General features: G+C 33.9%; 1 protein-coding gene across 1 annotated transcript in view; it reads left to right on the top strand.

The window, feature by feature from the left end:
- Positions 1-1,574, top strand: part of GlyRS (glycine--tRNA ligase) — a 4,101-nt gene extending 2,527 nt beyond the window's left edge. The window contains exons 2-4 of the mRNA XM_018446889.1: positions 1-721; positions 879-1,066; positions 1,233-1,574. The exon at positions 1-721 is cut by the window's left edge and continues 966 nt beyond it. Of these exons, the coding sequence (XP_018302391.1) occupies positions 1-721; positions 879-1,066; positions 1,233-1,343 (1,020 nt within the window). The 3' untranslated portion in view covers positions 1,344-1,574. The remainder of the gene's footprint in view (positions 722-878; positions 1,067-1,232) is intronic.
- Positions 1,575-17,771: the final 16,197 nt, after the last annotated feature.

The raw sequence follows: 17,771 nt of genomic DNA, 5'->3' as shown, positions 1-17,771 counted from the left end.
GTCTCGTCCGGCTTGGTGGCGAACGAGACGCTGGGCTACTTCATGGCCAGGATCCATCAGTTCCTATTGAAGGTCGGCGTCGATCCGAACCGTCTGCGCTTCCGTCAGCACATGAGTAACGAAATGGCGCATTACGCCTGTGACTGCTGGGACGCTGAGTGTCTGACGTCCTACGGATGGATTGAGTGCGTAGGATGCGCTGATCGATCCGCCTATGACTTAACGCAGCATACTAAGGCGACCGGCGTGAAATTGGTAGCTGAGAAGAAACTGCCCGCTCCGAAAACGGTGGACGTTTGCGAGATTATGCCGAACAAGGTGTTGATCGGTAAAACATTTAAAAAGGATAGCAAAATTGTGCAAGATGCACTAGCATCTTTAAGCAAGAAGGAGATTGAGTCTTTGGAGAGAGTTCTCAACGAGAAAGGAGAACACGAGCTGACACTGCCTAACAACGACGTCGTGAAGATCACCACGGACATGATAAAAATAAAGTGTTACCAGAAAACCGTTCACGTGGAAGAGATTATACCTTCGGTTATTGAACCTTCTTTCGGCATTGGTCGTATCATGTATGCTCTGTTTGAACATAATTTCCAGGCGAGAGAAGGTGACGAGAAGAGAACGTATTTTTCCTTACCTCCGGTTGTAGCACCGTTGAAATGTTCGGTGTTACCGCTCAGTGGCAACGACGAATTTGTGCCATTCGTGAAAAAATTATGTAAGCGAAACATACGAATTTGATTATTATATTGTATTGATATATCCTTAGACAGTCTTTCTTTTTCCTCTATAATTTTTATAGTTGAAAACATAATAAAGGTAATAAATCTGAAATCTTTTATATATATACGAAACTAAATATTAATGTCTTACAGCACAAGATCTTACAAAAGCAGACGTTTCGCATAAAGTGGACGACTCTTCTGGTAGCATAGGACGCAGATATGCTCGTACCGACGAAATAGCGATACCGTTCGGTATTACCATTGACTTTGATACTTTGAAGACGCCGCACAGTGCAACTCTTAGAGACAGAGACAGCATGGGACAAGTCAGGATAAACGTATGTATATTTTTTCAGTATATTTGCAGAATAATTTGTATGATATTTATATTGTATGTGTATAAATTTTAATTGGTTTAAAAGCAGAACTTAATAATTCTTATCATTAACAAGCATATCAAGAAAAAAGATTTTTCATCATATTAGAAAAAATTTTTAATTACAGTTGAACGAATTGCCCGGCGTTGTGAAGGATCTTTCCTATGGAAGGACTACTTGGATGGAAGTGGAGACAAAGTATCCCAAGTTTGAACAACAAGAATCAACAGAATCATAGAGAATTAGACTTGGGAAATAGACGTGGGAATAATTTATTTGTACTGTATATAGAACTGTATTTTGAATGGCGTTATATACAGAATTTTTATATATTTAATACATTAAGGTGCCTATCAGAGAACATACTTGCCATTTTCGGAAGATTCCATTCAAGCATTTATTAATCAAGAAATTCACACAATATTCAATTGCAATTCTCTACAGATTCTAGAAATTTACGTAATATGTACTTTTGTATTTATTCAGGAATGTAAAACTTTGAGAATTTGCAGGTATTTTGCATTATTAACAATTAATAGAATGGTTTTCACTTCTTATTGGCGTTACGATTGAGTCATTTGCATTTTTTGAAAGCATTTACTATTTAAAAATTTTTATAAACGCTATGTAAAAAATATAGATCTGTTCCTTCATGATTTCATCTTATTTCAATATCCTATAATTGTTATTAAATATTAGTAATATTTATTACGAGGGAAGATGAAAGAAAGTTAAATGTAACATTAACAAGATGCATTTTATATTTGACTAATATTTAAAATTTTTTGTTTAAATTGAATAATCCTTAAAAAAACCTTTTTAAAAAAAGAAAAAATATACGCCAAATGCATAACAAAAGCGTTTAATTCTTCTTAATCAAAAACGGATCTGAAATAAACACTTTTTTATGCACTTGGCATATATTTTTTCTTTCTTTAAAAAGGTTTTTTTATGCTTTTTAATCATTGACTGATAATTTAACTATTTAGATTTATTCTAAGAAAAATATGTATTCGCTCTTAGCATTTCGAGGTCACTTACATATCTCAACTTTTAAATCATTTACGGATGTCCATTTTGTACCTTTAGCTCGCAATAAATTTGTGTAATGTCCTTCGTTTCTATTTTTACTAGTCTGAAGAATCGCTGTTAACTTTATAAATATTATCACCAATATAAATTTTTGACGAGAATATGGATTTAATATTAAGATTTGTAATTTTTATAACTTTTTTCGACGCCCGGCGTCATCATCGTTCGACGTCGTCGTACGTCTCTTTTTCTCTCTCCTCCTCCCTCTCTCTCTCCCCTCTCTCTCTATTTTAATATTTTTATATAAACACATGTCAACTCCGTCAATTTAAAAAATATTTATTTTACGAGCCCAGTAAACGAGAATGGATTAAAATAGATTAAAATTTTTTTCTATCCGAATGCGTATTTTAAATAGTGAATACTTTTTTTGGATTTAATCGGATTCAATTAGATTCAATTGGATGCAAATAGAATGAAAAATTGCATTTCCTATTCAAAATTTTGAATTGAAAGTATTCACAATGCACAGAAAAAGCTGATATTATTTTTAGATTGAAAGATATAGTGATATGCTCCTTGCAATTCCTATAAATGAATAAAAATGTATTCAGGATTGAAAAGCATTCATTTTAATATTCGTGAATCCATATTTCTGAAAATCTGAATCCATTTCAATCCATTCTCGTTTGCTGGGAGTGTCTCGATTATTTTGTTTGAATAAACGTGTGCATAAAACGTATTAAAAAAAATAAAATAATGTTTGTTATATTATTAAAAACTGTATATATTATATATGTCCATATAATATACACAATTTGTTATCTCTAGCGATATACAAAAACACAAATAGTACATTACGTATACTATTTGTTTTTTGTATATGTTACGGGCAAAATGCAGACAGTGTTAACATGTAGGCAGTGTTAACATTGCTCGAGTTGCCCGCTGTATAATGTCTCAGTATTGCCCGTGTTAACATTGTTGCCCAATACGATTGAGTCGGGTAATATATATTAAATAAATGTAACTTAAATGTAACTTAAATGTTACATTAAATAAATGTTACTTTTAATAATCATATAATATTATTAGGAGTGGACATATAACCATCCATTAATATTTCAGGAATATTATTTAATATTATATAATTTTAGTAAAATATTAAAATGTTATTTATAATATTCTGAGAATATGCCTAAAATATTATTTAATATTAAATAATATTATGCGCTTATAGGCCCGGACAATGTCGATTACTTGCAGATTTTGCCCGTGACATACATCAGTAGACATACAAATATAGTACATAAATATATAAGGTAAATCAGGGTAAGATGCCATTTGTTAATAATTTCCACGTTTATGAATAGGTGTAATAGTAATCCTCCGTTGGTAAGGTGAACTTTTAGAACGTATCTAATAAGGTGGGGTCGATTCTACCCCATGCTCATTTTTCATCTAATTGATGTACAAAATGAGTGAAAGAAGTAAATAGTAACATTTACTACTAAAACTTTCTCCTCTGTTTATTAGATCAAATTTATAGATAAAAATACAGTTTTATACGTTTATACTTTATAAATTTATACTTTAAGTTAAACAAAAAACATGCAGTTTGAATCCGGCAAAACGAGGAGGAGCCAAAGAAAGGTGAATTAAATTAGTACATTATTAATAATCTTAATTATATGAAATTTCAATCATAGCTATTCCTTTGAAGAACGGAATGACTGTTACTGGCCAGTTTCATAATTACGCGGATGTTATTAAACCTGATTAAAGGTGCCGTGTAATCGTAATCCATGAAACAGTATCCTAATTGTATTTATCTTGCGCGATCGCGTTTTGTAGCGTATATATTATCTATCCATGTACGACCGCGCGTGTCGCACATTCTTGTACACCGCTATGCGTGTCGGATTGAAAAATTTCGTGGGAGCGTGAAAGCAGAAGAAAGAGAGACCGCAGAAAGAACAGAGAGAGCTTCTCGTGGGTGCGGACCCAATTATCCACAGTGGCTCTCGAGAATGAGAAAGAGAGACATGTCCCTAGGTGGTAGGAAGGATGGGAACATCGGGATTTTTCTCCTCTTTCTCTTTCTCGGCGTGCCAACAATTCTCCACGCGAGGACGTGTCGAATCGATTCTCCGCGACTCGTTTACAAGTTGTTCTGCGAATGGCACTTCGCGAACTGCTGTGCGTTATCCCGCTTATTCGCGAACTCGCGTAGGCGACACACAAAATGCACCTTGCTTTATAGCATGATATTCTTGAATCGGTCACTCAGAGAAGGCCGCAAATTTTTAGAAGTCGAGATAATGACATAACGCTTCTTTATATTATCCTTTTAAAGAGTCGTTTTTAAAAATAATGATTCATTTACTATTATTTTGTATTTAATGAGATGTTTACTAAAAGCTGGAATTTTCCATGAATTTGATAACTTTCGTACGATAAAGTTTTTAATAAATTCTTAAATTTATAATTTAGTTAATTAATTTAAAAAGATTAGCAACAAATTAGTCAATTAAAAAAAGTATTATTGTAATAATTTTTTTTTATTTCAGATATCACTTATTTGCAGATTATTTCACGAAATTTTAATTTAGATGTTTTTGGTGAGAAAATTAAATTTTCAATTACAAAAATATAATCTAAATATTGAATATTTAAAAAATGTGAGCAATGTGACAGCTCAAATTTCATTATTTAATAAAAGCGAGCTAATTATATATTTTAATAATAATTCTAAAAATGATTTAATACCGAGAAAGAGGTTTTCGAAATAATTCATTTCCGCCTCTTAAATTCTGGATAGAAATAACAGAAGATTGATTCGAATTTCTTGATGTTTCTGACACGAGTTTTTTTTAAGCCAGATTGCATTAACGTTACTTTGACTTTAAGCAAAGCTTAAAACTTTTTCTTTTTAAAATCAAAAGAGAAACAGAAAGGGAGATACTTTTAAGCCTCGTTTAAAGTTAAAGTAACGTCGGTACAATCGAGATTTACAGAAATAAATGATCCCTTGTACAAGTTTGATAGACATTGTAACAATCTTGAGTGATATCGTCACCGACTGATTCAGCTTACAACTTGTATTCTTGGCACTGGGTTATAAAAACATTGTTTTGTTTCTGTCTTCATCCGAAATGGTTCCGGCACGAAATCCATTCAGCACGTCCATTGGGAATTTAAATGTTTTTTTCTTCCCTCTATGTTTCTTTTTTTGTAAAGACTCTCCCAATTCCGTCGCTATCTTTTTCTTCCCTCTCATTCAGTTGCAACCCGTTGATGCAGCCCGTTGAATTACGACTTTCGTAATTCAACGCCGACGATCCCAAAAATAGGTCCACCAGGAAGAACCTCTATTTGTGTCGCGGCAGGTCTGCGTGACATTATTACTTTTACATAGGCATCTATAGAGTGTTCCGGAACAAACGATTTTATTGATTGCAGTATACAAACTAAAAAAAAAATTTTCAAAAATCTTTGGGATATCTCATCAATAATTTTTGAAACGTTCTCTAGAAACTAAAATAATTTTAATAAAGTAAGGTACTTATAAAACATGTTTTTTTATACAAAATGTTATCTAATAAATGAGAAAATATAGAAAATTAATATTAGAGTATTATTATTATGAGACAAAAATAGAAATAAATACTGCTACACTAATAATAACTACATATTTATGTATAATTTGATAAGAAATCCGTTTTATGTAAAAAATTGGAGTTTGAAAATTTCAATAATTTAAATTACGAATATGTGACAATAGATGATATGTATGTTACAAAAATAAATTCTGGTCTAATTGTAAGTTAAATTAATCGCATCAACGAGTTTATAGTGCAATCACATTTTTACTCCCTTTTTCTGCAACCTTTTTATCCAAGTCGAGTTTTTTTTTACTATTCTTGGCTTTTGAAAATGTGGAAAAGTTCAGGATTACTTTTCTCTATCACAATATCTCTATTACATTGCTAAATATAATCTTTTAACTCAATGTTATTTATTATTGTTATATTATTATTTATTATATCATTTACGTGTATTTTAACTCAGATGGTGATAAAAATTGAAGGAAAATATTTTGAAGAAAGGCAAAAATAAGAATGAAATTTGAGAGTGAAATTTCGTTTGTGCCAAACAAGACTCAGATTGTAGATGGAAGATTAAAGGAAAACAAGAGAAGTCGAAGACACCCTGTATAGATCGCGATTTTATAGTTCCCGTGAAAGCATATATTGGAGCGTAGTTAGGAATACGCATTCGGAAACAAAAAAATCATTTCGGCGTAACTCTCTCGAATAATTCCTTAAACTCTTGTTCCACGCCTTCTCACTTCGACTTATTTGTTTTTGAGGGCGTAACTGTTTGCGCGTGGGTGAATGAAGATCTTCTGGATGTTCGCGGACGGGTTGTTAAAGTGTGAAAAATCCCATCGATTTTCCTGTTTTTCGAGTTTTAATTGATGCCATGTAATGCATTTGTACGACGTATTACGAGCCACTGCGCACATTATTAATTCTAAGTCCGTCTATATAAGGCGGCTCTGAAAATGATAAAATCAGGATGTATTCGTTAATTGAGTCGCTTCGGCTCATTACCCACGATCTGATTAACTTCTATTAGTCAATATTAAACATTCTGATAATTAAGCCACCAATCAAATTAATTTATTACTTGCTATTATTATTATTATTGCCTTATTCCATTAAGATTATTATTCATTAATCTATGTACATATTGCTATTATTATTCGCCAAAAATTTTATGATTTTGTTGCAAATAATTTGTATATGTTTACAAAATACGGAACGTTTTTTCGGTGCACCCTATATATACACGTTCGAAGAAAAGATCTTTTTTGCGCTACATTCGTGCTACTCGAGTTTTAATTGCATCGTATAATGCATTCATACAACACGTTACGAGACGTTGCGCACATTAGTATATTCCTAATTGGTTACCTTAAAGCGAAAATTACAACTACTCGTCACTACTTGCACAGAAAAGTATTTTCTTCACAGGAATCCAATTTAAATACTAGCCAGTTTAATACTGAAAGGTAATGATTAATTACGTATTTTGAGTATTAAAAGTGAACGATAGATGTTTTTAATATCAAAAATAAGTAATTAATCACTATCTCATTGAGTATTAAATTTCTGTAAAGGTTGAATAATTTTTGAATAAGTGGAATATTTTTATTATTAATTCTTAACTCACTAATTGTGAGATTACAATACAACTATTATCACACGCAGAACAAATTAATTGATAAATATTATCATACAACAAGATTATAAAATTATAGTAAATAAAAAACGCTTGTCATTTGTGACTACTGAGATTATTATAAAACGCTATGTTTTTCACGATTATTACTTTTGTTCCTCGCTTTCTTAATTCTGTATACATACGTATATAAACATTTCCTAAATATTGAAATTTATAAAATAGCTGAAGCAAAAAATGGTAAAAGCAAAAATGACATCTGACGCCTGGTTCCTTTTATAAAGCAGTCCAATTTTTAATGGTTCATCTATTGTAAAAAATACTACATCTATTTATATAATATTATATGGTATATATTTGTTATTACAAATTGTTTATATGTTTTGAGGAAAATCTGTCTCATCTTTGTAAAAAAAAGTAGGTATATTAATCATCTTTGCGTGCTTGCAAAACGTGTTCGACAAACGTGGCATAACGACAGATCATTAAATCGTATCGTGACCGTTTTGCTATGAATTTGCATAAACATCTTTCGCTCTTACGACTCCGCAAATCGTACCGTCGGTTACACCCGAACCGCGACTTTTTCGGTAACCTATCTGTCGCGTTTAGTTTAGTCTCTCACCTGTTTCTTTTTCTTTCCATTTCTCCTCATCGATGGAGGGTTGCGTCATCGCGTGCAGAACTTTGTGTAGGATTTTATGATCGGCAGAGGTGCTCCAAAGTCCCTCGTACTATCCGGTTTGCGCAGCGTAAAAAGGTATTAATCGCCTCGGCTTATTAAGTGCGCGCGCTCTTGCGGGACGTTATCGGATAAATTATTACCGGGACATTGGGATTAATTAACAGAGGCGTATCGTTGCGCTGATGGAAGCGAATTTAATGCCACCCGCTCAAAGAGCAAATAAAGACTTAACACTCTGTACTTGCGTGTACGGTAGTTCTTAATTTTTGTTATTTTTATTAGATAGGAAAACTGCAACTTCCAGATTTTATAGTCGCCTGTAATATATGTACTTTTCATAAATCAAAGTTATTTAGTTTGAGGCTGCTATCGCGGTTAAAAAGGAAACCGATCTTCTTAAATATTCCAGCTTGTTTTGATCGAACTTGTCGGTTCCATCGACCAAAGTTAATCGCTCTAACACTCGTTTTCTCCTTTTTTTTTTGTACTGACTGAACGATCTCGATTTTACATGGTCGTTCGAACGATGTCGAGACGTCTACGCGCATTCCGAAGATTTCGTCGTTCGGTCGCAGGCTTGACAGCTTTTCGATCATCCGGTTGTTTTACTTGTGCGTTGGTACGAAACAGGTACGTCGAGGTGGGAATTTATAGGCGTTAATTAATGTTATTCATTAAGGCTGGTCGCGCGCACTTCGGTAGCCGAATTCGAACTGTCGAAGACCTCCGATTAGGTTGCTGTAGTACGCATACCACGGTAGACCACACAGGACGAACATATACTCGCGTCCCGCGATACTGAAAAATGTCGCCCACACGCTAAGGGACGCGAAAATAAATCCGGCGAGAATCTATTAGAACTCCGGCAACTGTGACATCTCGTTTCATTCAAGTCCAATGTAATCTCGCCGTCACGAAAGTACAGGAAGTTTTTGAGTTTTACGAACTTTTATCTCTCTTAAAGTTATTTCGAAGTAATATCGCCCTAAAATTAATCTAAGATATAAACGTTTATTATTTATAATATAAAAAAACTTTCCGCAATTTTCTTTCGATGCTGCATAATAAATAGAATAAATAGAATACAAAAAGAATGATTTTGCTGAAAGATTTAAAATTTTGCCGGATACAGATTTGAAAATAATTTTGTTAGACCATCAAAATATTTATGTTCGAAATTAAAAAATAATAAGTAATGCTGCAGAAATTTTGATATTCTAGTAAGCAGTTTGAGTTTCCGATAAAATTATCTTCAGATCTGTGTTTAGCAAAATTTTAGATTCTTTCAACAAAATTCTCTTTCTCTGAAAAATAAAAGTTTATATTTATTTATTAATATTTATATTTATTAATTATATACAATATACATTTAAAATATTTTCTATTGCAAAAAAAATTAATTTTAGCTAACTTTTAGCTGAAAAGAAAAAATTTGGGGTTTGCCTCTACTTTGCCCTCTCTCATAACTTATCGAAAAGTGGGCCTGATGAAGCGGTCTGATTAGCATGCTTGATTTATCGCTTCTTTATACATATATCTGGCACTCGCAGCTATGGGTGTCTTCCCTTTTCTCCCTCTCCTTAGCTCGCGGTCTCGTTAAAATTTATTCATGATTCGGCAGTGCGGTGAGACACCCTTACTTCTTCCGAGGGACTGGTCCGACTGGTCGCGGTCCAAATATTCGTCGGGATCTCGGCCTATTTTCCGCGTAACGTGATAGGGGCTTAATACCACTTGTGAACCGGTCGCGGGGGTCTGATTTATCGAACGGCGGTATCGACTTTGTTCGACTAATCCCCCACGTTTCTCTTCGAGCCGTTATCGCGGCGCTCTTTCATTGGCCCGCCGACGTGCACCGGGTACTTTGCATATTAAAGAGTACAGTAATGAGTAATCAAATCGGCCTTACCGAGAACTTTTAGGAAATAGCGTCCCCTGATTAATGATATGAGAGTTCGCGTTGCCGCGATTTTATGAAGCGTATTTTCTTTCTTATCTGTCAGGATATCCTAGGAATATATAACTTTAACGCTCGGGCTTTAGGGAGCCTGGTAGAGATTTAAATTCGGGTAAGCCTTGGCTGAGGTGAATTCCATGTAGTTCGAAAGAGTGATGCACCGACACCACTCCGGCTTTGTAGGCGTACGCCTGTTTTTTTTTCGAGCCTTCAACTGTATTGTACAATACGTTACACGGCATCAGCAGAGTACAGAGAAAGAGGAAGAGAGTGAATCGCCCACCTCTGAAACTAATAAGTATTGTCCATCAGGCGCATTGTTTTGGTGCCCACGTAAGATGCACAACATGTTCGAGATACGAGTTACACTTTAAATCGCTAATGTCAATGAGATTGATCTCGTTAGAAGTGACATGTTGGATAAAAATTCAATGAAACTTTTACTCAATTGATTATAAACGTTAAATGCAACGATAATTAAATCTTAACTAAATTGAGTACTAAATTATTTACTAGAACTTGAGTCTTAAACTAAATTTTTAATAAAATTTAAAACTAAATTACAAAATGCCTCGAAGAAATAAAGTTAACTTATCATCATGCAGTGTTTTTTATTGACATAAAATATTGCCAGTTGAAAGTTCAATTAAGATCGTGACTTTTTAGTAATTTCAGTTACTAAAGTTTACTAATTATATTATTAATTATACGTGTATCAAATATCAATAATTTGAATACTCGTCGCTACGGGACTCACATTCCTTGTTTATTACTACGGCTTTATTATTATAAATTTATGAAACGATAAAATTCGACGAATATTTATTAGTTTACTGCTCCTTGCAACATTAAATATATACATGCTTGCAATACAGACTGTTTCCAATTTCACATTAATTCATGATTGATGCGCCCATAATTCTCGACACAATTCCCGATTCTGCTTTATGGGCTTTATTTAAAGCACTTTAAAGTGCTCGTTACGACCTATCTGCATTTTAATTTTTACACTCCTAAGGTGTCATAAATCAGTTTCGCAAGTATCCGATGCCTTAACGAGGCTAGTTATTACTTAATATTTTACGCGGTCGATTTCCCTGCATAAGTTTGCCAATTGGCTTAGAATTATAACATAATTAGAATGTTGCACGGCCTTCACTGAAAATATAATTTTGTGATATAATTAGTTTTTAAAATTATAAAATATGACATATTGATATAGCAAAATACTAGAAATTATGAATAGATTCTTATAATGTTTAGAGTTTCTACTTTTCAAAACTATAAAATGACATAATAATATAGCAAAATACTAGAAATTATAGATAGATTTTTATGACATTTAGAGTTACGTATGACATATGTTTTACATAACATATGTCATATGTTATTTCATTTATTAAAAATGTACAAGTATTATACATTACATATATTACGAGTTACGACTTTTACTTTCTAAATTCTCAAATCTCTTCTTACCGACTGTTCGAGCTACTCTCGAAAGACAGATGAGTCTTGGGTCTTGTGAACCATTCGTTAATAGTCAGTTCTACCTTTGATCAGAACCCATACTTCTAAGGCTTCCATTGTTCATTTTCTGCTACTATTTACATAACACTCGTAAGCGTCACGTTTCGGGTTTAACCACCACTTCGGGAAATCATATTAACCAAATACTGCGGTCGTTACGTGCGCAGGAAATATATTACCGCGAGACCCCCTCGGGATCCGTTCAATGGAACGTAGAAAGGGAGGAAACGGTCCTCTTCCTTCTCATCCTCCTCCTCTTCCTACCTCTCCTCTGTCTCTCTGCGTTCGTTCTTCGCAGGGACCCATCGCATCTCCGAATTCTTTACGATTCCTATTCAATCTCTTTATCGCCTCCTTGACTCGAGAATTCCATTCTCAGATTTTGTGTGTGTAGTCGTGGGAGTCTCAAGCTGCTGCAAAAGAATGCACCTGCATGCACCCTCTTTCTTCCCGAGTTTTCTGAAAAAATAAAGGGTTCATACAGTTGAACGGTTCAATGCAATAGTGACTTAGTTCGCTTTTGGGAAACATTTTAAAAATTTGAAAAGATCAATTTTAAGCTCGAAAAAATTAAATTCATATAAAATTTAAAGACGGACTCTCAATTTTTAAAATAAAAATAAACAATCAGTTCAAGACTAATGAGAGATGCTTTGATTCTCATTAGCCTCGAACTGATTGTTTACTTTTATTTTAAATTTATACTTGAAACAATTAAGAAGCTTGTTCTTGTTGCTTTTTAAAATTAAATATATGTTTTGTTTTTATTAAGCTTCAAAAAATAACAAAAATCGATATACTTATATATAAGTCCAAGAAAGTCTATGCTTTATAATTTTATAATTTTTATTAAGTTATTTATTATCGCATTTGTACGTAATGTTTGTAATGCTTCAAGTCAAATAATCACAACTCCAGATTTTCATATGGATTATAGGAAGCGAAATAAATAATCACATCTGCTCCTTTATAAGCGCCTGTATCCCAGGGGAGGACATTGCGGTGGTTGAATATGAATCAAACGATGCTCAGCATTGTTTTCGCGATAAATTACGAAGTTATCCCGCATAAATTGCATTCTGGTGTCCGGCTCGAAACAGGTGGGGGCGGCGGGGACCGGGAGGAGAGCGTCCCCCCCCCCCGCCCCCTTCTCCTTTCGGGCGCGAAATAAATTGGTCTTTATATTAGTGCGAGCCGCGGCATAAATCCTGAGTGCTCATTGTATCGGCCCCCGTGGGTGTACGACACTCTGCACACGTGGGCAAAATCCGCTTCCCTCGGTCGCCGCAAAAGTGGCGCGCGATCGCGCGGGTGGAGGAAACGCGGAAGAAAGGGAGAACTCTCTTTTTCTGACGCGCGCGGCGGTGTGGCACCGTAGATTGCTATAACACGCACCACACCGTCGGAGCCGATGACACATGGGTGAGCCAGTGTTTGCACCACGTAGAAGACTGGAACATTTAATTCCAAGTTCGATCGCTGCAGTGCCGTAACCGAACTTAGTTCGATAGAACTTAGTTAAGTGTGAAATAAAATTTAGACTTCTAGAACAGAATTTCCATCGAAAAAAAAAAACGTTATTTTAGGATGTAGAACTTTTGGATGAATCGGGAACTTTCTAGGTTTCTTACACGGAAAGAACCATTTTGTTAAAATGCTAAATGTCAAAAAAATTTGCTAAATACAGATACGCGTGTGAAATAAAATTTATACTCGTAAATTGAAAATAGAATTTTCAATGAACGAAATCACGAATTTTCCAGGTTGCTCACACGGAAAGTACGATTTTGCTGAGGTAACTATAAAAATTAGGTAGATACAGATCTGAAAATAATATTTTGTTGGACTATCCAAACAATTATGTAGGAAACTCAAGCATAAACAATGCTGCAAAAATTTTGATATTTTAACAGTCAACTTGAGTCTCCTATACATTGATTTTAGCAGTTCAACAAAATTATATTTAGATTTACATCTAGCTAAATTTTTAGATATTAATAAAATTATGTAACTATGCTACTGCAATCTTGCATGTTTAACACTTTCGTATTTCACAGCACTCTTATTTCTGAAAGAAAAAACAAAAAAAATTGTTGAATAGGAGATTGGCCATTTATATTCGGAAATTATTTCGTACATAACGAAATTACGGGTACTGAAGTAACAAGTCTTTTCAAATTTAAAACTAATGTTCTTCAAATTTTTTAAATTTCTTCTAAAAACGTATGAAGTCGCTATTGCATTGAACTATTCTCTTTTTTGAACTCTGCTTGCATAAGAGAAGGACTTCGTAAAATATCGGGCGTTTCTGTAAATACCGTTTTGTCATTCTTGTTCGTATGTCAGTTTACATTGTCAGGTCGACAATTGAGCGCATGACACACGCTATTTGTGCCAGTTGAGTGCACACAACATCACAGGTCTGTAGGAGGTACCCATCTCTCTCCCACGTGCCAACTCGCTGACAAAAGTCATGTTAGGGTGAGACGCTCGCTCGTGGTGTGTGTGTGGCCGATAAAATAAATCCGTTCACACGTTGATCTGGGGATGTTAGTGACTTCCGCGCAAAAGTCTGCAGTCGCCTTTAGTCCGATTTTATGTGATCCGTGCAGCAGTAAACCTAGCGGCGCCTACGTTTCAAGCCGCGATTGAGTCCAGGAACTGGCGTAGGAAGACTGTAAAATTGGAGCCAGCCGCAGTCGGCAGGTGTCGGTTTCTAAATCGGTTTTGATTATCGCGAAAATTATCATACAAGACGAAATAATTCTCTTTTATTCATGGATAATATTCTCTTCTATTCCTCTTTTCTCTCTTTTACCTTTCAACAATTACTATATGTAATTTTTCTTATATAGATTACACACTGAAAACAAATTCCTAAATTTAAATAATATTTTCTTGAATAGTAATAATCGTAAGTAAACATTTCTTTAATGCAAATAAATATTTATTTAAAAAAAAAGTAATACTTATCAAATAATATATGTTTACGTGTAATAAATATTTATTTGCAATAAGAAAATGGTTATTTAGCATTATTCAAGAAAATATTACTTACTTTTAGCATGTTTCTTCAGTGCAGGAAATATATATAACATTCACCATTTAATTTCTTATCGACATCAATATCAGTTTTTTAATATTCGTGTTACTTTAATCTCTGATTTCTGATTACTTGAATCTTCTAAGAAAAGAATTTACATGAATTATACGTTGTATTTGGAAAAAAGTTACTTCTTAAAATCCATTCCATTCGATTTGTTGTGAATTGTAATCGCGGACAAGAATTACATACTGTTGAGGAAGGCTTTAGACATATAATGCGGCTTGCAGTAGGCTACTTGCACCCGTACGATACGTCGGGAAGATGCCGATTTACATCCATCGATAAATCGCGGTTACCGGCGCGGCTACAAGTGAGACGAGGTAATTTGCCGAAGAAACGATTCTAGGGGATTATCCGCGTTATTTATCATTTATCAAGATATACTCGAGATAAATGGCAGTAAATAATACTGCAACCACAGGGAAATCTTTTAAGTGTTATCATTACGCATTGTATACTGCATTCCAAAGGATCGGTTTGCATACATATCATTCAGTAGCGTATCCCTTGATCGCTTTACATTCCTGTACCTATATACATATGTAAATACAAAATATACACGGAAAGAACGATTTTGCTGAAGTACTTTTCATAAAAACTTAGCTAAATATAGAGATCTGAAAGTAATTTCATTGAATTATCAAATAATTATGTAAGACAATCTCAATTGGATTGCTAGAATGTCGAAACTTTTTGCAATATTATTAAACAAAGTATCTTTTAAAACTGCATATACAACAAATAGGAAAAAAAAGTCCTAACAATGTTAAGTTGGATCTTTAGTGCTTAAATAATTCGGTGTGAATTTTTGCAGCGTTATCATACTTGAATTTCCTACTAAATCTTTTAATGGTTTAACAAAATTATTTTTACAGTTTATTTTACAGTTATTCAGAAAAATGCATAATTTGTACATAAATAATTATCGTAAAGATATTTCCAAAAATGATGGCTTTTAATTTAAATTGAAAATATTTTCTATATAATTTTTTCTGCAATATATAACGTATAGACGTGTGACTCAGAATATTCATTTATAAAGGAAGAAACACTAATAATGTATAAGATTTTAATACATAAATTATCGGCGGAAATAGCTATGAATAGATTTTACGTTTTGGATAAATGTCGGAAGCAGCTGGCTAAAAATATTTAGGCCACCTCTCTTGGAGCAAGTAGGGCACATATAGCGTCATTGCGAGACGTTTATCGCTCCACGAGTTAATACAAGAGGCTAACGTTAACGAATCGACAGGATTTACGAAACATATGTGGCTCCACCGAGCTCGACCGTATTTCTTTCCTCATGCGACCGAGAGACGCGCACGCGGCCGAAAGTACCTTCGTACTTCGTGATAAATCGCGGCCGTGTAGGACGATAAATCTCGTTATAGCCTGGCCACTCCGTATTTGTCTCCAGCCTTTTAGTATATTAATAAGCGATAATATATTAGCGCGCGATCGCGGAGAAAGAAATTGCTCATGGAATATCACGTTTAATTTTTCGATCATATTTCATTACTGTGCAGAATATTCCATCATCTGCGATTATTAATGATGAATTTTGTGGTAAATTCGAAATCGATAATCCTTCGGAGAATTCACTTTTTTGGTGGGATTAATAGAAACGTTAATCATTAAGACCGTAATAAGATAGTTATTTTTGTTCTTCTTTTCAATATATTCAGTCGAAACAGAGTTTGAAACATCCATAGTATTTAATGTTATTAGAAGAGGTAAAATATATTAATACGTTAACTATTAGACGCAAACGTGATTCTTAACATTATTAAACTTTTTTTTAATGATCTCTTTCTTACAAGTTTAAGTTTCTAATCAATTATCATCGATCTCTGTATTGGAGTTCTAACCGACATTTGTTAATGACGACAAGAAATAAAAAGGTTCGGGAATCTCAAAGGCCGTCGACGAGTACAACCGCTACTTTTTTCGTTACCCACTGCGCGCGCAAGGTCATTTATTCAATCAATCCTCCAAGTATTATGTGGTACAAGATATATTTTAACATTAATAGCCTCTTTAACCTTTTAACAATAATAATACTTAAAAAATTTAGTATAAAAAGAATCGCCACGCTTATATGATTGCATCTAAATAAATAATAAGTGATATGAAAATATTTTATACAAAAATTGAAAGAGTTAAGATTAAAAAGATATTATTAATTTGAAATGTATATCTAATTAAAATTTGGAGATATTAATTTTGCGTAAAATTTTGAAGATTATTGAGACCAATTTTTCATTTTTCTTTATCCTCAATCTTTTAAAAAATTTTTTAGTTCAATATGAATCAAATATGCTGTTATTGTAATATTATTAGGATGTGCTTTTGTGTCATGTAACCTCGTGTAATATTCTCTAAGCATGAGGGAAGTCCGGATACGGAAATGACCGCTTTGCTAGCCGCGGATATGCATTTACGACAAAGTAATTACGAGTTTCCCGTCACTCCCTTGTGGTCGGTGTTGTGACTGTTTCTTCGCCGCAGACGATGTGAGCGATGACAAGGAGTCGCGGACCCAGTGGGAGGTCTCAACAATGGCCATCCGCCTCCGAGTCGAGTGCGCCGCTACCTGGAGATTCTCGGCTCGTGGCGAGGCTAGCGATGGCTTGCAAACGCGATCGAAACTTGTTCATTCACATCATAAAGAGTTAACAAAAAAAAAAAGGAATAGAGGAAGGGAGAGAAAAAAAGAAAAAAAGCTAAAATTCTACCACAATTTAAATTACTTTTTATAAAGTCAAACAGCTTTGGTTGATGAAAACCTCTGTTTGCAAGGAAACAGTTTTTTCATCAAACATTGTAATATTATTTGCAGAATAGTGTATTAATAACAATCGATTTTTTATATCTGATTTTAATTCAATTTTTTTCTGAATAAAAATTTTTCACTTAAAATGATTATTCTAATTATGAAACAAGCTATAATTTATGTACCATAAAACTAACATCTCAGATACGAACCTCTTGAAAAGTCGTGTCTCTGATTAAGTGTGAAATTGGAATAATTAGGTGGAATGTTTGATTGTTCGCTTCGATATTGGCTCGGGCCTTTTCGTCGAGCTTGAACGAAATCTGACTGAAC

This window comes from Mycetomoellerius zeteki, unplaced genomic scaffold (assembly GCF_001594055.1).
Source record: "Mycetomoellerius zeteki isolate Tzet28-1 unplaced genomic scaffold, Tzet1.0 scaffold19, whole genome shotgun sequence".
Lineage (NCBI taxonomy): Eukaryota > Metazoa > Arthropoda > Insecta > Hymenoptera > Formicidae > Mycetomoellerius > Mycetomoellerius zeteki.
Note: the sequence above shows the minus strand (reverse complement) of the source record. Positions and strands in the feature narration are given on the sequence as shown.